At 45.2% G+C, this 20,236-nt stretch overlaps 1 protein-coding gene across 1 annotated transcript in view; it reads right to left on the bottom strand.

Moving 5' to 3' along the window:
- The window catches only part of ARGLU1 (arginine and glutamate rich 1), a 326,061-nt gene that overhangs the window by 151,528 nt on the left and 154,297 nt on the right, over positions 1–20,236 (bottom strand). Inside the window, 1 exon segment of the mRNA XM_033948664.1 lies at positions 1,088–1,313. Within this exon segment, the coding sequence (XP_033804555.1) occupies positions 1,088–1,313 (226 nt within the window).

Raw genomic sequence — 20,236 nt, 5'->3', positions numbered from 1 at the left:
GGCTCACTGATGACCACCAGAACTTCAGGCAGGCCTGCAGTAGGCATCGGAGGCTGAGTAGGAAGGGAGGAAAGGAAGGCTGGGTGCAAAGCTGGGCATTTGAATATAACTCCCCCCCCCCCCCCATTTCTATTTGAGGCAACCTTTTTTGGGAGGAAAAAAAAAAAAAGATTACCTCAAGTTTATATTCAGGTAGGTTTATATTCGAGTATATATGGTAACAGGCATCAGAAGGCCATGCTAAAATTATAAACAGATTACCGAAGACAGTTTAGTTATAAACTATAAACAGGATCAACCCTTTCCTTCAAAAAGAACTAAGTGATGGGTTATTTGAGAAGTTGCTAAATTTTTGAAATAAATTCAGCTGTATTAAAGACCTAGGTCTGTACAATCATTCAAACCTCCAGTAGCAAATAACTCTCACAGGAAGACATTTTCAGTTTTTGATCCAGTTATGGAAAAATACGAAAATCAAAATCATACTTAGTATAATTTTGTTAAAAAAAATTAAAAAACAAAAACCCAAGAACAACTTTAAGCCATTATAACTTCCTGGGGGGGGGAAGTTATTCCTGATAACTGAAAAATAGAAAGTCTCCAGAAACTTTTCAACACTCAAAAAAACAATACATGCCCGTCCATGGCTTAAAGCAGAACAAGCTCCTTGTCTTCAATTTGTTTCTAGAAAAGTATAAGACCATGTATTTGGCAAAGGGCAAGTACTATCAGTGAATAACCACAGTATGTAGCTGACTGAAGAGAATACCCTTTACAGCCCAAGTGCCCTATGTGAACAAAGTGTGTATAATAAAGATGTGCTTTTTTTGAAAGGTGTAGAAATCCTTCAGCCATGGCAAAAGTTTCACACACTTTCCAAATACATAAGGCAGCTCTACTACTTTCAGGAAAGTATGTTAAGTGTTGATGAACATGTATGAACAAGCTGGAAATGAACTTTCACAGCAAGAGTTTACATGACAATTAGAATTCGATGTTCCATCTTCCTGAAATAAGCAGGAGGTATAACCCAATACTGAAAGTTTTGCCATGGACTGTCTCTACTTTCCAAACGACCAAGCGTTACCTCTCTGGCTTTCTGTGCTGCAAGTTCAGCTTGTCGCTGTCGCTCGAGCTCTTCGAGCAACTGCTTTTCCATGATGCGCTTAGCTTCCTCCACCCTGCGAAGAACTTCCCGTTCTATCTCATCTTTTCGTTTCTCTAGTTCTTCCTCCACTCGCTTTGCAACCAGTTCTTCTACTCTCCGTGCTGTCTCTTCCTCAATGAGCTTTTCTTCTACCTCCTGCTGACGACTAAAAGAGAAAAAAAATAACTCACTCAGCTAAAACTAAGAAGAAAATAAAATCAATGGACTATTTGTACACCAGCATGTATAAAGACTCCCAAATAATTTAAAACAAAAGTCAAGGTATTCATTCCAAAATTATTTTTTATGTTGTGCAAATAATCATTTTCACACTTCATGAATATGAAATACCATCTGAAACTTATTATACATATAAAATGTACGATTCTGAACAAATAGACGTTATCTCCTCCTACCAGCAGATTAGGAGGTAGAAAAAACTGAATTTTCCCCTCAATGAACACACCCCTATAATTTGCTGGTGCTCATTGGAAAACTCCATTATGCATCTATCAAAGCAGCAGAAGATCCATTTCTAATGCATATCTGTGCTCCACCAACTACTGCAGCTGCATCATCAAGTGAGTACAAAGCCACATTTGTGTACTCTGTTAGTTTAGTAGAGTAATGAGTGCAAAACGTATACTGATGTGCAGAAAAAGTGTAAGTAGTGATGTGTACAAAATGTATAGTGCCGCATGTAAAATTTACTAGGAACTGCAAAAAAAGAGCTTAACAGGATATAGCCAAATATGGTAACAGAGGCAATGAAAGAAGTTAGGACTATGTGCAAAATAGAACAGATAAAAGTGCCTGGGTGAGAATAAGAGAGAAATATTCTGTGCCTTATTTGCTAGCTACAATCATAAGAACTTCCTCCCCTGTTATAGCCTACTGAATTACTAACTTTTTAAATTGCCTTTTGTACTTGAATTCATCTCTTTCATAAAATAAACCGCTTGAATTCGAGAATTGTAACAGGGTGTTGTATGGTCACCATTTATTCTGTGAAGGGCTCCTTGCAGCCGGCTTTTCAAGGGCAACTGTCTGGGCCTCTACCCAGAGGTTCTTACAAATGTAAGCGATCTCAATAGCCACCTTGATCTACCTCACAAGTGAGGCTCTGGATACAACCTGGCCCTTCTGAGGGCTATGGAAAAGGACAGAGATGAAAGTAATTCATCTCCTTTATGTAGCGCAGCACTGCTTGTGTAGTCTTTGAGCCACAAGACCAACAACTGAGGGCAAACAGGCCTTCACATGGAATGGTGAAGTCGCCTTGGGAAAAAAAAGAAAATGAACACCAAGTCCTCTGAAAAGGAGAAGTATAGGTCCTGACAAGACAAAGCCTGCAGCTTCGAGACCCTCCAAGCTCAGAGGAGTCTGAAATTTTGCAGTTTGGTACAACACCTTGGGGCAAGTTTCTGTGCTAACTTTGAAATCTTTTGCAAATGTACTTCCATTTCTACAAGTCAGCAAAGTAGACAAAAAACATTCACAAATGAAAAATTTTGGCACAGTTTGGCTTCATACTGCTGCTGGTAGGTAAGTCAGTTGAGGGTACAACTTTACCGGCAAACATGTACTATGAGGTACTTCCAAGATTTGCTATATGAGCTTTTACAGTCAAGTAAAGCTAAAGGTTAGACCATTCAAAAAATATTTCTTTATGCATTTATGCAAATTTTCACTGGTTTTCAGATTCAAATATCTCTAATGTGTAGTTTGTATTTTTTTTTTTTTGAGGGGGGGTTAAATATAATTTGGAAGAGCATGCTTTTTGCTACAGAAGCTATCCTGTTTCATCTTGGACCCAACCATTGTTTGTTTTCTGTAATTTTTAATTTGTTTTTATCATTTTATATTGTATATTGCTTAGTAAAAAAAGATAAGCGATTAATCAAATACTTATTAAACTTGAATTTTATCAAACAGTCATCCAGATAAGGGAATACATGAAAGCCGTAAGAGCGGAGTGTTGCAGCTACTATAACTAAACACTTTCTGAATGCTCTGGGCCAAAGGGTAGTACCCTGTATTGGAGAAGTGTTCCTTTCTGAAAGTGGAGGTATTTTCTGTGGGCTGGGAGAATGGAGATATAGAGTGCATGCTTCCTTGAGATCCAGAGAGCAAAGCCAGTCATTCTTCTCTAAGAGGGTATGGAGCGTGCCTAAGGATAGCATGCAAAACTTCTCTGACTAAATACTTGTTGAGGGCTTGGAAGTCAAGGATTGGGCACAGACCGCTGTTCTTCGGAATGAGGAAATATTTTGAGTAGAACCCCTGGCCCCTCTGCAGAGGAAATACTGGTTCGATGGCATTTTGCTGAAAATTGGAAAAATACTCTCTGGGAGGTCTGTTTGAAGGTTGTTTGCAAAGACAAAGAGCATAGCCCTCCTTCAAGACTTGTAAAACCCAGTTATCAGTTGTGATGAGTCCAACGGTGGTGGAAATGGATTAGTCGACCTCCAATGGTATGAGATGGAAGAACGGTGGCTAGGCTCTGGATGAGCGAGCCAAAAAGACTGAATGGATTTCTGTTAAGGTTGAGACTAAGTTTTCTGGGACTGCTGCTGTCTGGTGCGCTTTTGCAGAGGAGCCCTAGAAGTAGAAGTTGGCTGGGCATAGCGCTGTTTGAAGGATGTTGACTGCTAGGGTTATAGTAATGCCTAAGAGCCTGAGGATTTAGTAGTAGAAAGAGTAATCATGCTTTGCTTATGTCTGGTAATCTTTTATGTAGCTTCTTCTATTTGTCTCCAAACAACTTGTCACCGAGACAGGGAATATTCGCCAGACAATCTTGTTCATTAGGGTCTAGTTCAGACACTCATAACCAGGCTTGCCAGCGCATGACAATGGATAGTGCTGAAACATATTTGTTCAAAGAAGAAATTGATGAAAACAAGAAATTTCAGGAAGAGAGATGGAAAAAAAGCAGCACAATAGCTGGAACCAGAGAATATTATCAATTGACTCAAATGCCATTTGTGAGAGTAGTTTTTACCTTCGACAATCTTCTGTTAGTCCCTGTAGGATTCTATATACTAGGTGCTCAATCTGGGAGTTGCAGAAATCCAAACACTTTTCTGAGCACATGCCCCTCCCCCTTAGAGTGAGAGCTAGAGCCATCTACAGTTGAGTCCCAAAGCCAAGCAACATATCTGAACAAATCCAGGACAAGGGGGGTACGAGGGAAGATCCCAAGCAACAAAATTTCTTAACTGATCTGCTCTTCAAAAACATGAAACAAGTAATAAACAGGCACAAAGGAAACCCAGAAAAACCATTTAAGAACAATGTAGAACTAACCTGCGGTGTGCAACAAACACCCACAAGACATCCTTCAGTTAAGTATACTCACAGAAGTGGAAAACTTCCCACAGGATCTGTCAACTGGCTAGAAAGTCTTCAAGCCTGTAAGGAGAATAACTGAGGGAGAAAGAAGCAGGCTATTCCAAACATCTGAGTGTGCATAGAGGGCTGGTCATATGAAATCCTACAGGGACTAACAAAGATTATCAAAGGTAAAAACCTAAATCTTCTATTCTGTTACGTCCCTTCCAGATTCCATATGCTAGGTGATGTACCAAAGCAATGGTAGCAGCTAGGGAGGGATAGAAGAGCCTGCCCTGAACACCTAGGTCCCAAAAGCGGCATCAGAGCAAGTCTGCTACATCCACTCGGTAAAACCGGGTAAAAGTATGAAGTAGAGAATGACATGGTGACTGGTAGCTACAGGTAATCCGCAGGAATTGGGGGGGGAACAGATTGGTAGTTGCGGGTGCAGGGGACAAGGCCATTCACCGCTCTGTGGAGCGGTGAATGGTCTTGTCCCACAGTAAAGTATCTGCCGTGCATTGCCTCCCTTTCCATTCCTCACAGTCAGCAGCTTTCCTCACGATCGCACAGTCCAGCAGCCCTCTCCCTCCCAATCGCCGCTGTCTGGGCATCGCTTCCCCTCGTCGGGTCATCTCCCTTCCTTCCTCTCACCTTCACTTTTCAGAGTTTTCTCTCTCCAAGCAGCCCGGACACCACAGCCTTCTCACAAGTCACATGCGACTGCCCTGAAGCTTCCCCTCTAATGCAAGCTGCATCAGAGAAGAAGCTTCAGGGAAGCCACATTTAACTTGTGAGAAGGATGGCATCTGGGCCGCTCGGAGAGAAAACCTTGATTCTGAAAAGCACCTGCGAAGATGACAGGAAGGGAGGGAGATGGCCCAACGAGGGGAAGAGGTTGAGCAGTGCCAAAGGGGAAGGAAGAGAGGAACAGATGCTGCATGCAAGGGGGGGGAGAAAGAGAGACACATACTAGATGGAAGGAGGGAATAAAGAAAAATGGCCACATGCTTGGTTGTGGGAAAAGGATAGAGTTAGTGAGATACTGGAAGAGGTGAAGGAAAGAGGTGGCAAACTATAGGTAGACATAATGAAAGGGAAATTGAGGACTGTAAAATAAGAAAGTAGACAAGAGGTAGAAAGAAATTGAGAAGAAAGAGCAGAAAAGGAAGGAAGAGGAGAGAGACCAGAGAATTGGGAGAGGGAGAGGAAACAGATACCAGATCTGAAGGAAGAAAAGGAGGAGAGAGATGGTAAAAACCAGCTGGGAGAGGGAGTGAGAGATGGAAGGAAAGAAAACAGAGATGCCAGACCAGTGGGGAGGGGAGAAGAGATGGAAGGGAGAGGCAGACAGTTTTTGGTAGACACAGAGAAATAGCAGAGTTGTTACCTGTAATAGGTGTTCTCCGTAGACAGCAGGGGAATGCAGCCACACTTATAAATGAAGCCCGCTGACTAAGCCTATGTGCTGGAGCTCTCCCCTAGCTAGTTCATTTTTTTTAAGAACTTACTAGCAGCCCCTCCCTTCAGCTTGTCAGTTTTATCTCTAACAATTAAAAAGAAAAGCGAGACAAGGGGAAGGAGGGTGGGCAAGTGTGGCTACATTCCCCTGCTGTCTACGGAGTGTGGCTACATTCCCCTGCAGTCTACCTGTTACAGGTAAGCAACTTTGCTTTCTCCAAAGAGAAACAGGGGAAATGCAAGCACACTTGTAGGTGAGTACCAAGCTGAAAATGAGGTTATTGGTGGTGGAAAATGAGGTTGTGGGTGGTGGAACAGGTTTCTTAAGACTGATTGGTCAAATCGCACATCTTGAGAAAAAATCTGATCCAGACAGTAATGTTTTGTAAATGTATATACTAAGGACCAAGTTCTAGTTTTGCAAATATCTTAAATAGGAATGGATTTCAAGCTGGCTATTGTAGAAGCTGTTGCCGTGAGCTTATGAGCTCCAAGAGTACCAGGCAATGGAAGATGCAAATTTGTGTAGCAAAATTTAATGCATTTTGTAATCCAAGTGGACAGAGCCCATTTAGATGCTTATTTTCCTTGGGTAGCTGGATTATTATAGGAAATGAAAAACTGATGTTTCTGACCTAAGGGAGCAGTTGCCTTGAGATAAGTAATGCTCTCCTGCAGTCCAAGTTATGCAATGTTTGCTTGAAGAAGTGCGGAGGGAAAAACCGAAGGTAAATTAATTGACTGGTTAAGATGAAAATCTGTAATAACCTTTGGAAGAAATTTTTGGATGAGTTCGTAATTGTACACTATGAGGAAAGAACTGGTGATACGGATAACAGGAAACCATTGCTTACAGCTCATTAACTCTTCTAGCTGATGTCAGGGCTGGAAGAAAAATTGTTTTCCAAGGAAGGAAAGAAAGTGACGCAGATCCCAATGGTTCAAAAGGGTCATACAAGAAAATATCTAAGACTAAATTCAGATCCTAAGCAGGTAGAAGAACCCATACTGGAGCAAGACCTCTGATAAAGCAAGACATCAGTGGATAAAGTAAAAGTGTTTTGCCGAGAAAGCTGCTCGAGGAAAGCGAACCGAGTTGGATTTGAGACCAGAATCTGACAAATATAGAAGATATGATAAACCCAGGTGATCAGACAAATAGGATCCTGCTGTTGCCACTGAAACCACATAGATTGGATTGGTAGGCCTTTCTAATAGACAGACATCTGCCTACAAGTGGTACAATCTTTACTGGTTGAGAAAGTGGTATGTGTGTCAAGGATGACGTTTCAACCTCCAGGCTGTCTAATAGACTGCGAAAATTGGGATGAAGGAACTATCCATTCTGTTGAGATAGAAGAGACAGATGGTTGCCCAATGGAATTTAAGAAGCGTCCAGCAGGCCCAGGAGGAGCTGAAACCAAAGTTGTATGGGCCAACAGAGAGCACTGAGAATGATGTGAGCTGAATCTCTGGTTATCTTCTGAAGTACCTTGGAGATGCAAGGAAACAACGGAAAGGCATAAAGCAGATTATGCCCCCACTGAAAAGAGAAAACATCTCTTGCTACTGCTTAAAGAGCAGGTTGAAGGGAGCAGAACTTGCTGTATTTGGCATTGTACTGGGAAGCAAATAGATCCATGATGGGCGATCCCCAAAGATGAAATAGTTGGCTCAGAACCAAAGGATGGAGAGACCATTCGTGAGGGTCAAGTTTCTTGCTTAGAGAGTGCGAGAAGATTGTGTTCTACTGGTATGTATACCGCTTGTAGATGGATCTGAAGAGTCAGAGCGTAGGTCCCCAGATGGTAAGCTGTTCTGCAGAGAGGAAGAGAGCCAGAACTCTCAGACTGTTGAAATGAAACATCGTGACTTGATTGTGCGTCTGCATAAGAATGTATTTGTTGCAAATACAAGGGCAGAATGCCTGGAGTGCAAAATACGAGGGCTGTTCAAAAAGTATCAGACCTTTATTCCTAAAAAAATATTCATATTCAGATACAACAATCTTATACTAATCTCCTTCAAAGTAGACCCCTTGGGCTGCCACACATGTCTTCCAACAGTTCTGCCACTGTCAGGAAGCAGCGCTGGAATGCCTCTTTTAAGATTGCTCGCAACTGGTCAGTCGCATTCTGTATGATGTCTTCTCTTGACTGAAATCTGGCCCCTTTCAGGGGCATTTTCAGCTTGGAGAAAAGCCAGAAGTCACACGGAGCCATGTCGGGAGAGTAGGGAACCTGAGGAATCACAGGTGTGTTGTGTTTGGTCAGGAAACCCCGTATCAAATGTGAAGAATGGGCAGATGCGTTATCGTGATGGAGCTGCCAATTGCCCGCTGACCACAGGTTTGCGTCTTACAGTGTTACAAAGGCGATGCTGAACCTCTTGGTAGTAACCCTTGGTGATGGTTGTGCGCTGTGGTGCGTACTCGTGATGAACCTTGCCACTGGAGTCAAAGATGACGGTCAGCATGACTGACATTGCTGCAGACCTGCCTTGCTTTTTTGGCCTCAGGGATGTTGAATGCTTGCATTGTGATGACATCAACTTGGTTTCTGGGTCATACCCATAAACCCAGGACTCATAGACAATGATCATTGTGCTGAGGACGTTGGGATCACTGTTCACAGTCTCCAGCATGTCCTATGCGATCTCCAATCGGAGTGGCTTCTGCTCGATCATTAGAAGCTTTGGCACAAACTTCACTGAAATTCTCCAGAAACCCAAATCCTCAGTCAAAATGGAATAAATGGATCCAATGCTGATGCTCGCCTCATCTACAAGTTCTCAGGTTGTGATTCAACAAATCTGCATCACCAGGGTCCTCACTCAAGGTCAATGACGATTTCATTTCTGGATGTTGAGGACCTACCAGAACGTGCTTCACTCTCCACTGACATGCGGCCATCTCTGAAGCAGTTGTACTACTCCTTTATCTGTGTGGTGCCTATTGCTTTGTCCCCAAAGGCCTGTTGAATCTTGTGGATTGTTTCCACTTGGGAATCGCCAAGCTTTACACAAAATGTAATGCAGTAGCGTTGTTCAACTTTTTCTGTCATTTTGTCAAAAAGGAAAATTGGACAGCACTCACTTATACTTCCTCACTCATCGGCGGTCTGCCGGTGACTAACAGCTTCTGTAGGCAGGAAAAAATCCAAGCATGCGCATTAGGGTTGCCTACATACATGCACCAAACCACGCCTCCCTAGCTTTAGTTGTTTACACAAGAAAAACTAAGGTCTGATACTTTTTGAACAGCACTCGTATACTGCTCAAAGCTCGAGAAGACTGATGTGCAGGAGATCGCAAGCTTGTCAACCACTGGGCCTGGGTCTGCAATTAGTTGAGATGAGGCCCCCAGGCCTGATTGGAAGTATTTGTCCTGATCTTAAGAAGAGGCAATGGAGGTTGAAACAGACAGCCTTACTTGTAGGGATGGTGAAGAAAACCACTAAAGAAGCATCCTGCAGCTTTAACGAAAGATTTCCTGGTGAAAGGCATGGAAAGCCTGTTATGATGGAATGAGTGAAAAAGAACTCCAGAAGTAGTTTTATAGGGATGTCAGCAGCCCAAGTGTCCAAATAGAATCCGTTCAAGTGCAAGATGTGAAACATACTGGATCTGAAACAAGGGAATAAGTGCTCTAACTCAGTGTAAGGATCACATTAAGGTGTTAAAAACTCCTGTAGAAAACCTTTGAGGTTGTGGTCGTCACTGGGGACTCTATGCTGCGGGGAACCGAGGGACCGGTGTGCAGACCAGATCTACAAGCAAGAGAGGTCTGCTGTCTACCAGGAGTCAAGATCCAGGATGTGACTACCTGCATTGGAAAAATAATCAAGCCCCAAGACCACTACCCAATGCTTCTCATCCACGTTGACTGCCAGGAACTCACTGGAGATGATTCAGAAATACTTTGAGGCCCTGGGTGAGAAACTGGAAGTGCAGGTGGCCTTCTCCTCCATCCTACCGGTAAGAGACAAAGGAAAAGCCAGAGAAAATCGAATCAAGAGGACTAACGAGTGGCTAAGAGGATGGTGCAAGGAACTTTGGCTTCTTGGACCACGGAGAAGAAGCACTTCAAGGACTGCAGGGACCAGACGGGCTGCACTTAACCAAAAGAGAGAAGAATGTCCTGGGACGACGCCTGGCTCACTTACTCCAGAAGGCTTTAAACTAGGTGAGCCGGGGGAGGGGATCCACTCCTCACACAAGCTGGGTAAGTAACTTGAAGGTAAGTAATCGCGCAAATACTAAAGGGGACAGAGGATGGGAGGGAGGTAGAACAAGAGACAGAGACTTAATATCTGAGGTAAGTGATCGAGCCGGTACAGTGGGGGACAGAGGAGAGATGGAGACTCCATCTTGGGGTTAGGGGGGAAAAAATCACATAGCAGGGGGGGAAATTATGTGGATACCAAAGGAGACAGAGGCAATAGTAAGGATGACAAAGGCAAAACTGAAAGGGACAAACTATCTCAGATAGAAAGCACACCATGCAAACAGGAAGAATGGACAGCCATGTATGTTAACGCCCATAGTTTAGGCAACAAAATACTGGAACTGGAAACGGAAATGAGGAACACCGACCTTGATGTAGTGGTGGTATCAGAAATATGGTTCTTGGAGTCCCACGGATGGGATATAACTTACTTCGTCAAGACAGAGAAGGTAAGTCAGGAGGAGGAGTAGCTTTGTACATTAGAGACGACATCAAAGTTACTAAAATTACAGACATCAAGTACTCGGGAGAATCCCTCTGGGTGAACCTCGCCAGAGGCAATAACAAATGCCTGTATCTTGGTGTTGTATACAGACCTCCAAGACAAAAAGAGGAGGCAGATGATGAACTAATAGAAGACATTGAGACCATTACGCTACATGGAGACACAGTGCTGCTGGGAGACTTTAATATGTCCGATGTGGACTGGAAGAAACCCTCTGCTAAAACCAGCGGCAGCAAGAGACTACTAGCCTCCATGTGTGGAGCACGCCTCAAGCAGATGGTACTGGAACCCACCAGGAACCAGGCAATCCTTGACCTGTTGCTCACCAATAGAGACAGTGTCACAGAAGTATTGGTGGGAGACACCTTGTCATCCAGCGACCACAACATGGTTTGATTCCACCTCAAAAAAGGAACCACTAGGTCTAACACATTGACCAAGGTCCTAGATTTTAAAGGCACTAACTTTCAAGGCATGGGGGACCACGTCTACAAAATACTGCAAAACTGAAGCACGACGGACAATGAAGAACTATGGACGACTCTAAAGTCCACCCTCAATGAAGCAACCAATTCGTACATAAAAACCGTGAGCAAAAGACACAGAAACTATAGGCCACAGTGGTTCTCCGCGGAGATCTTAGAACTAGTAAAACAAACAAAAAAAAAAGGCCTTCGTTACCTACAAACAATCACAACGACCGGAAGCTAAAGAAACCTATATGGATAAATCCAGAAAAGTTAAAACAATAGTCAGAGAGGCCAAACTTCGGATGGAAGAAAATATAGCCAGGCAGGTAAAGAAAGGGGAGAAATCCTTTTTTAAATACGTTAGCGACAGGAAGAAGAACACAAGCGGTATTGGGCGCCTAAAGAAACCTGACGGCAACTTTACGGACTTGGATACAGACAAAGCAGAAATACTCAATAACTACTTCTGCTCAGTCTTCACCTGTGAAGTACCAGGATCCGATCCTCAGATACAGACAAAGGGTAGTTCGGAGGACCCTTTCCGGGACATGGAATTTACTGCAAGCGAAGTCTACCAGGAGCTATCAAAATTAAAAGTAAACAAAGCTATGGGCCCGGACAATCTACACCCTAGAGTACTTCGTGAATTGAGTGACGTCTTAGCAGAACCGTTAGATGGGCTCTTCAATCTTTCCTTAAGAAAGGGAAGGGTTCCCCTGGACTGGAAAACTGCCGTTATCCCGCTCCACAAAAAGGGATGCAGGTCAGAGGCCGAAAACTATAGACCGGTGAGTCTCACATTAGAGAATGACACGGGGAAAAAATCTGTCCCCGTCACTGCACCGTCCCCGGCCCACCATCCTCTGCACCGCCCCGTCACCGCCGTTCCTTTCACCGCCCCGTCACCCCTTTCACCGCCCCGTCACCGCCACTGCCATCCCATTCACCGCCCCGTCACCGTCACCGTCTAGCACCCATTTTCTTCCCTTTGCTCCCCCATAGTCTGGCATCCGTCTTCTTCCCTTCCAGCGTCTTCTCCCCACTCTGCCTTCCACATTTCCTTTCAGGGTCTGTTCCTCTCTACCCTCTTTCAATGTCTGTTCTATTCCTTTCCACCACCACCCTTCCCTCCCTCCTTTACCATCTGTTCCTTTCTACCACCCTTCTTTCATATCTTCTATCAGTCCCCCCACCATCACTAGCAGTCTCTCTTCTCCCTTACCATGAGCAAATAGAACTTCTGAAAATTGTATTGCTGAGGCATTATTTCTAGTACGCCTTTTTTTCCAGATGGATAATGACATCAATTTTATAATTCTTACTGTCTGCTCTGATTTCATTCACAATTTGATTTGTGTTTTGTACCTGAGGATTCCATGAGGCATTTAACCTTTTCCTGTCTCTTCTATGATTTCAAGTTGATTCCTTCAATAATGGAGTCTCAAGGCAGTAGCAGTTTTCTATTTTGGGCTCTTTTGACATTGTTTAAGGGATTTCTTGTACATTTAGTGCTGGTCTTCTTTGATGAGGTCACTTCAGAATCTATTTCCAAGGAAGAGAAACTTTTTCCCTTTCACCCCTCCTTCCTTGTGTGAGCCGGAACACGCGGTCCCCGCAAGCAAGTAATTTTATATCATTTTCATTCTATTCATTCATAGAAATTAAAGTCTAGATAATGCCAGTCACATAACAAAACATGATTTTACAAAAATAATTCCCTGCACAGTCAAGCCTGCAAGGATTACTAGATGACTTTCAGCAGCTCCCCTCCCTCCCTCCCCCTTACCTTTGTGGCCAAGTCAAAATGATCTACCAACAATAAAATTTTAAAAACACAAAACACGCTGTACGAAGAGAAAATGTTAATTATCATTTATATTCCGCGGGTTTTCAAAGAGGTCAAGGCAGATGACTTTATGCAATGTCACCTCAGTAACAACTATACAAAAATAGACAAATATTCCCCCTCCCTTTTTACTAAACTGTGATAGCGGTTTTTAGCGCAGGGAGCTGCGCGGAATGCCCCACGCTGCTCTCGACGCTCATAGGCTCCCTGCGCTAAAAACCGCTATTGCGTTTTAGTAAAAGGGGGCCATAGTGCAAAATATAGACAGCAGATATAAATTCTCAAAACGGACACATTTTGATCACTAAGTTGAAAATAAAATCATTTTTCCTACCTTTTTGTCTGGTGATTTCATGAGTCTCTGGTCCTTCTTTCTTCTCCTGCCCCCCCCCTCTTTCTTTCTCTCTCCCCCTGGCCCCCTCTTTATTTCTGCCTTTCTTTCTCTCCCTCTTGACCCCCTCTTTATTTCTGCCTTTCTTTCTCTCTCCCCCTGACCCCTCTTTATTTCTGCCTTTCTTTCTCTCTCCCCCTGGCCCCCCTCTTTATTTTTTCCTTTCTTTCTCTCTCCCCCTAGCCCCCACAAAGCCATCGTGCCAATTTCTCCACTTCCACGATTCTTTCCCTACCCTCACCCCCAAGCCAGCAGCCGATTTCTCCCTGCTCCTTCCCCGATGTCCTGAACTTCATCGGGCAGCAGCAGCATTCACAATTCACTGCTGTTGCCCGCTTCAGGCCTTCCTCTCTGTCGGGTCCTGTCTTCATGAAAACAGGAAGTAGGCAGGACCCGGCAGAGAACAAGGCCTGAAGCCGGCAACAGCAGCGAATTGTAAACGCTGCTGCTGCCCGAAGAAGGTAATGGAGCACGAGGCAGACCGCTTCTCCCCCCTCCCAGCCGAACCCCTGCTGACCCTCCTATCTCCCCCCCCCCGTGAACCTTTCCGACCCTCCCAGCGAGAGCAGCAAACCTCCTTCGCGGCTTTCTCCTCCCTCTGCCGCGTCACTGATGACGTCATCAGTGATGCGGCAGAGGGAGGAGAAAGCCGACGCTACTGGAGGGAGGTTTGCTGCTTTCGCTGGGAGGGTCGGAAAGGTTCACTTGGGGGGGAGATAGGAGGGTCAGCGGGGGTTCGGCTGGGAGGGGGGAGAAGCGGTCTGCCTCGGTGCTCCAAGGCCTGGCGCCATTACCTTTTTCACCCCTCCCGCCCCCCCTTGGTACGCTACTGCTATCCAGCTCTCCTTAGTTTGCCGGTTTTCTTTTTCGGTGACCGGCACGCGCGGCAGCTCAAAGTTCAATCTTCTGCTCTGCTGCAACTTCCTGTTTCCAGTTGGGTCAGAGCAGAAGATTGAATACTGAGCAGCCGCGCGTGCGCGGCTCTTTTGAAAGCGTTCCGGTCGCCGAAAAAGAAAGACGGCAAACTAAGGTGAGGTGGAGAGAGGAAGCTGGTTAAACGATCGAGCCGGCGTGCGGGTGGGCGGATGGGGGTGCGGGGACCGCACGATCCTTTATGCCTCACTGCGGTGACAAGACCATTCACCGCTCCACGGGGCGGTGATGGCCTTGTCCCCGTCCCCGCAGAGGCTGCTAATTTTCATTCCCCGTTTTTGGCGGGTTACCCGCGGCTAAACGCAGTAGCCGCGGGTAAACCGCCACCGTGTCATTCTCTATCTCACATCACTAGTGAGTAAACTCATGGAAAAGTTGATTAAGAACAGATTGGACACGTTTCTGGATGATGAAAGATTAAGGGACCCCCACCAGCATGGCTTTACAAAGGGAAGGTCCTGTCAATCCAATCTGATAAGCTTCTTTGACTGGGTAACAAAAAAAATGGATGGGGGGTGAGTCCCTGGACATAGTATATTTAGACTTCAGTAAGGCTTTCAACAGCATTCCACACCGCAGGTTATTGAACAAGATGAACTCGCTAGGACTAGGAGACACACTAACTGCTTGGGTACAAGACTGGCTTAGCGGCAGACTTCATTACATTACATTACTGACTTCTATTCCGCCCGTACCTTGCAGTTCTGGGCGGATTAAAAAGAGACATCTGGACATTACCAGGAGAAATTACAAGAAGATTGGTGAATTACAGTTTTGGGAATGGGAGTAATGGTAAACGGTATTCCCTTAAAAACGTTGAAAGTGGCCAGTGGAGTGCCACAAGGCTCGGTCTTGGGTCCGATGCTATTTAATATCTTTATAGGGACCTGACTCAGGGACTTCAAGGCAAAATAGTTGATGATGCTAAACTATGTAACATCGTGGGCAGGGCAAAAGAACCCGACAGCGCAACCAAGCCAAGCGCTATGGAGCAGGACTTACTTCTATTGGAACAATGGTCCAGCACTTGGCAACTAAACTTTAATGCCAAAAAATGCAAAGTAATGCACCTCGGGAGCGGAAATCCATGCAGAACATACACCCTGAACGGTGAAAACTTAACAAGAACTACTGCAGAAAGGGACTTGGGAGTTCTCATCCGAGAAGACATGAAAGCTGCCAATCAGGTGGAGAGAGCTTCAGCAAAGGCTAGACAAATGCTGGGTTGCTTCAGAAGGAGCTTCATCAGCCAAAAGCCTGAAGTCATACTACCATTATACAGATCCCTGGTGAGACCTCACCTGGAGTACTGTGTCCAGTTTTGGAGGCCTCATTACCAAAAGGATGTGAAGAGAATGGAGTCGATCCAAAGAATGGCCACTAGGATGGTTTCAGGATTTAAAGACATCCCATACGAAGAACGCCTAACCAGACTGCGCTTATATTCTCTCAAGGAGCGCAGAGAAAGGGGGAACATGATAGAAACATTCAAATACATCACGGGTCGCATTGAAGTGGAAGAAGACATCTTTTTCTGAAGGGTCCCACATCGACACGAGGGCATCCATTAAAACTTAAGGGGGGAAGATTCCATGGCGACACCAGGAAATACTTCTTCACCGAACGGGTGATCGATCGATGGAATAGTCTTCCTCGCCAGGTGGTCGAGGCTAGTAGTGTGCTTGACTTCAAGCGTCGATGGGACCAACAGGTGGGGGAACCACAGAATTTTGCTTAAAAGATGAATACTTCAGGTGGGGGGTTTGTCTTGAGTAGACTTCTGGGAGTGAGGGTTATTGTGTGGGCAGACTTTTTAGGCCATCGGCCCTTTTCTGCCGTCAAACTCTATGTTTCTATGTTTCTCTATGAAATGGTTTGGTATGGTAAAGTCTTTCTTGAAAACTGGAGACCAGACGATGACGAGACAATGATTTCTTGACCAAAAATATATGTATGTGTGGAAAACCTCCAAAGGAAAAAATAGCCAAGAAGGCAAAAAAACTTCAAGCCTTTTTTTCAATATATTATGGACGCGGTGGGACTTTTGGATGACCGTGGATTGAAGGGAGTGCTAAAGGAGGATAACGAAATCGAAGACAAACTGAATACATTTTTTGCGTCTGTATTTACCGAAAAGGATATACACTGCATACCAGAACCCATCAGGCTAAATGCTGGAAATGAAGACAGGAAACTGACAGGGTTGACGGTCAGTCTAGAAGAGATATGCAAGCAGATAGATAGCCTTAAAAGCGATAAATCCCTGGGACCAGATGGCATCCATCCGAGGGTCATCAAGAAACTAAAAGGGACTATAGCTGAACTGCTTCAACTAGTAGCCAACCTGTCGATCAAATTGGGAAAGATGCTGGAGGACTGGAAGGTGGCGACTGTTACGCCAATCTTCAAAAAAGGTTTGAGGGGGGGACCCGGGAAACTACATACCAGTAGTCTGACCTCGGTACCGGGAAAAATGGTAGAGGCACTGATAAAGGATCGCCATCATTGATCATCTTGACAGACACGGGCAAATGAGGACCAGCCAGCACGGTTTCAGCAAAGGAAAATCTTGTTTGACGACCTTGCTACATTTCTTCGAGGGAGTAAACAGGCAGAAGACAAGGGCGACCCAGTCGACATTGTATATCTGGATTTTCAGAAAGCGTTCGACAAGGTTCCACATGAACGACTACTTCGGAAAATTGCAAGCCACGGAATCGAGGGTAAAATGCTCACATGGATTAAAAACTGGCTGGAGCATAGGAAACAGAGAGTGGGGGTAAATGGACAATACTCGGACTGGAAGAGCATCACCAGTGGGTGCCGCAGGGCTCGGTACTTAGACCCATGCTCTTCAACATCTTTATAAACGATTTGGACATTGGTACGACGAGTGAGGTGATTAAATTTGTGGACGATACAAAGTTATTCAGAGTAGATCCGCAACGTGACATAATCAGGCTCGAGAAATGGGCATCGACATGGCAGATGAGGTTCAACGTGGATAAGTGCAAAGTGATGCATGTCTATAACAAAAATCTCATGTACGAATACAGAATGTCCGGGGCGCCCCCTAGGGACATGGTGATCCCATGGGGACGCCCCCCTAGGGTCGCAGGGATCCTGCAGGGTTCAATACAACTCAAGCCGCGAGGCTCGTCTTCTTTTTCCTACCTGCCCTGCCACAGCATACATAGCCGACTGGAAGTCTTCCCTGATGTCTAAACTAAACTAAACCTTAGGTTTGTATACCGCACCATCTCCGCAAGCGTTTACACGGTTACAGGGTTTACAGGGTTGGGATAAAAAGGAAATCCAATGAAGGGTTATAGGAAAGGAACTGAGAGGATAGAGAGGGGGCCAGGGTACCAGAGAGCAGGAGGTGTTAGATTTTTGAAAAGAGCCAAGTTTTCAGGTGTTTGCGGAAGAATTGGAGGGAGCTTGAATTTCTGAGCGGGGATGTGAGGTTGTTCCAGAGTTCTGTGGTTCTAAAGGGGAGGGATGTTCTTAGTTTTCCTGCGCGGGATATACCTTTTGTAGAAGGGAATGACAGTTTCAATTTTTGGGAGGATCTGGTGGAGTTAGGGTTTGAGGAGTTCCAAAAGAGTGGAATAACGGGAGGAAGGATGCCGTGCAGGATCTTGAAGGCTAAGCAGGCACATTTAAAGAGGACTCTGGAGTGTACTGGAAGCCAGTGAAGCTTGGACAGGAGTGGAGAGACATGGTCGAACTTGCCTTTTGCGAAAATAAGCTTAGCCGCGGCATTCTGAATCTGCTGAAGTCTATGGAGGTTCTTAGTTAGGCTTAAGTAGATGGAGTTGCAATAATCTAATCTGGAGAGGATGATGGATTGTACAAGGACGGCGAAGTGATTTTGATGAAAGCAGGATCTTACTTTCCTCAGCATATGAAGGCTAAAAAAGCATTTTTTTACCAAGGAGTTGAGGTGGTCATTGAAGGAAAGAGAAAAGTCTATGTTGATGCCCAGGATTTTGCTTGAAAACTCAAGCTGAAGAGTGGGGCCGGAAGATAATGGGATGGAGGTGGGTAAATGATCTAATATTGGGCCGAGCCAAAGTAATTTTGTTTTGGACTCATTCAGTTTCATTTGTACAGATTGGGCCCAGGATTGGAGGTTCATTATACATGCGGATATGTTCTCAGCGAGGTTAGTGAGGTTCGAGTCGGTCTCGAGGAGGATGAGGATGTCATCGGCATAGGTGTAGAGAGTTTCTAGGGAGGATAGATGGAGGAGTTTCAGAGAGGACATGTAGATGTTGAAAAGGATAGGAGAGAGGGGTGAGCCTTGCTGACGTCGGAGAGAGGGCTTAAGCAAAGCCGTCCCTCCGACGTCAGCGCTGACAAACATAAGGAAGTTCTTCTTCAGCCAGTGATAGAAAACTGGAACACTCTTCCGGAGTCTGTTAAAAGGGAAAACACCCTCCAGGGATTCGACAAAGTTGGACAAGTTCCTGCTAAACTGGAACGTACGCAGGTGAGGCTGGACTCATTTAGAGTTCTGGTCTTTGACCTGGGGGCAGCCGCATGAGCAGACTGCTGGGCACGATGGACCACTGGTCTGACCCAGCAGCAGCAATTTTTATGTTTTTATGTTCTTAACCAGACAACAAAGGTAGAAAAAAATTTCTATTTCTTCTCTTTTTTTTTTTTTTTTCTTTAGGATAAAGTAGTACACTTCTCCCTTCATATTTGTGGGGGTTAGGGGCAGAGCCGGCCCACAACTATGGAAAAATCATTAATAACTTTAGGGCAGACTATGCCCCACTCCGCCTCCCTCCCAGCTGTCCACTGTACTTACTTTTTAAAGCCTGGTGGTCTAGCGGTGAAGCGGGGCAGGAGCAATCTTCTATGCTCCTGCCCCAAGCAGAGCTGGGCACAAAAATGGCTTCCGTGAGACCATGGGCACTCATGGCAGCCATTTTTGTTCCCACTTCTGCACAGATTTTAAAAAGCAAATAAGTGGAGAGGTCCGGGAGGTGGGGTTGGGTCACCCAGATGAAAACCATGCATAAATGAATTTGGAACCCGCGAATATAGAGGGGGATGAGTACTGTAGCTGTGTTGAGAAACGTTTATAAACAAAGCCCTGCCAGCTGAAGATCTGCTCTAGTTTGTCAGCCAGAACTCTGATTTTTAAAAAGCAGTGTTCTCCCTAGGGTCTTTCAGCCAGGCGGTCTGCCCAGCTAATTTAGATGACCGCCTGGCTGCCATCCATCATGAATCCTGCAGCTGCCACCACTGCTCAACATTTTTTTAAAAACTCCCACCTCTCATTGGCTGGAGATTTGGCACCTTAACCCGTAGCGAACTCATGCTTGGGGGTTTAACATGTGCGTGCTGGCTTCCCCTCTCTTAACTCCGAAACCAGAAGTTACGTCCCGGGGTAAGGGGGGGGGGGAAGGGAAGCTGGCACGCATACCTTACAGCCCCGAAGCATGAGTTCGCTACGGGCTAAGGCAGGAGACTGGTCAACGATGGATGGAAGCTTACAACTTGCTTCAGGCCTTCCTCGCTGCCAGGTCCTGCCTACTTTCTGTTTCCGCGAAGGCAGAACCCGGCAATGAGGAAGGCCCGAAGCAAGGAAGAGCAGCAAGTAGTAAGCTTCCCTCCGTCGCTGACCTATGGAAGATAAATCAGCGATGGAGGGAAGCTTGCGACTCTGCCAATTCAAAGATGACATGAACTTCATTCAGGAGCGTAATAATAGCAGTCACTGGTCTTTCCGAAAGGCTGCTTGTCGTGGATGTGGAGCATGAGTTCGATCTGCAAATTATGATAATTGTTCAAAAAAAATGCTCTTTCAGTCAACTTGGAAAGAGAGCACAAATTGGAGATAGATCTATAGTTATTAGGGTCAGAATGATCTCCAGAGTTGGATTTGAAGATTGGATGGACAAGAGC

The sequence above is a fragment of the Geotrypetes seraphini genome, chromosome 6, assembly GCF_902459505.1.
Source record: "Geotrypetes seraphini chromosome 6, aGeoSer1.1, whole genome shotgun sequence".
Lineage (NCBI taxonomy): Eukaryota > Metazoa > Chordata > Amphibia > Gymnophiona > Dermophiidae > Geotrypetes > Geotrypetes seraphini.
This window is presented reverse-complemented; position numbering and strand designations above follow the sequence as displayed.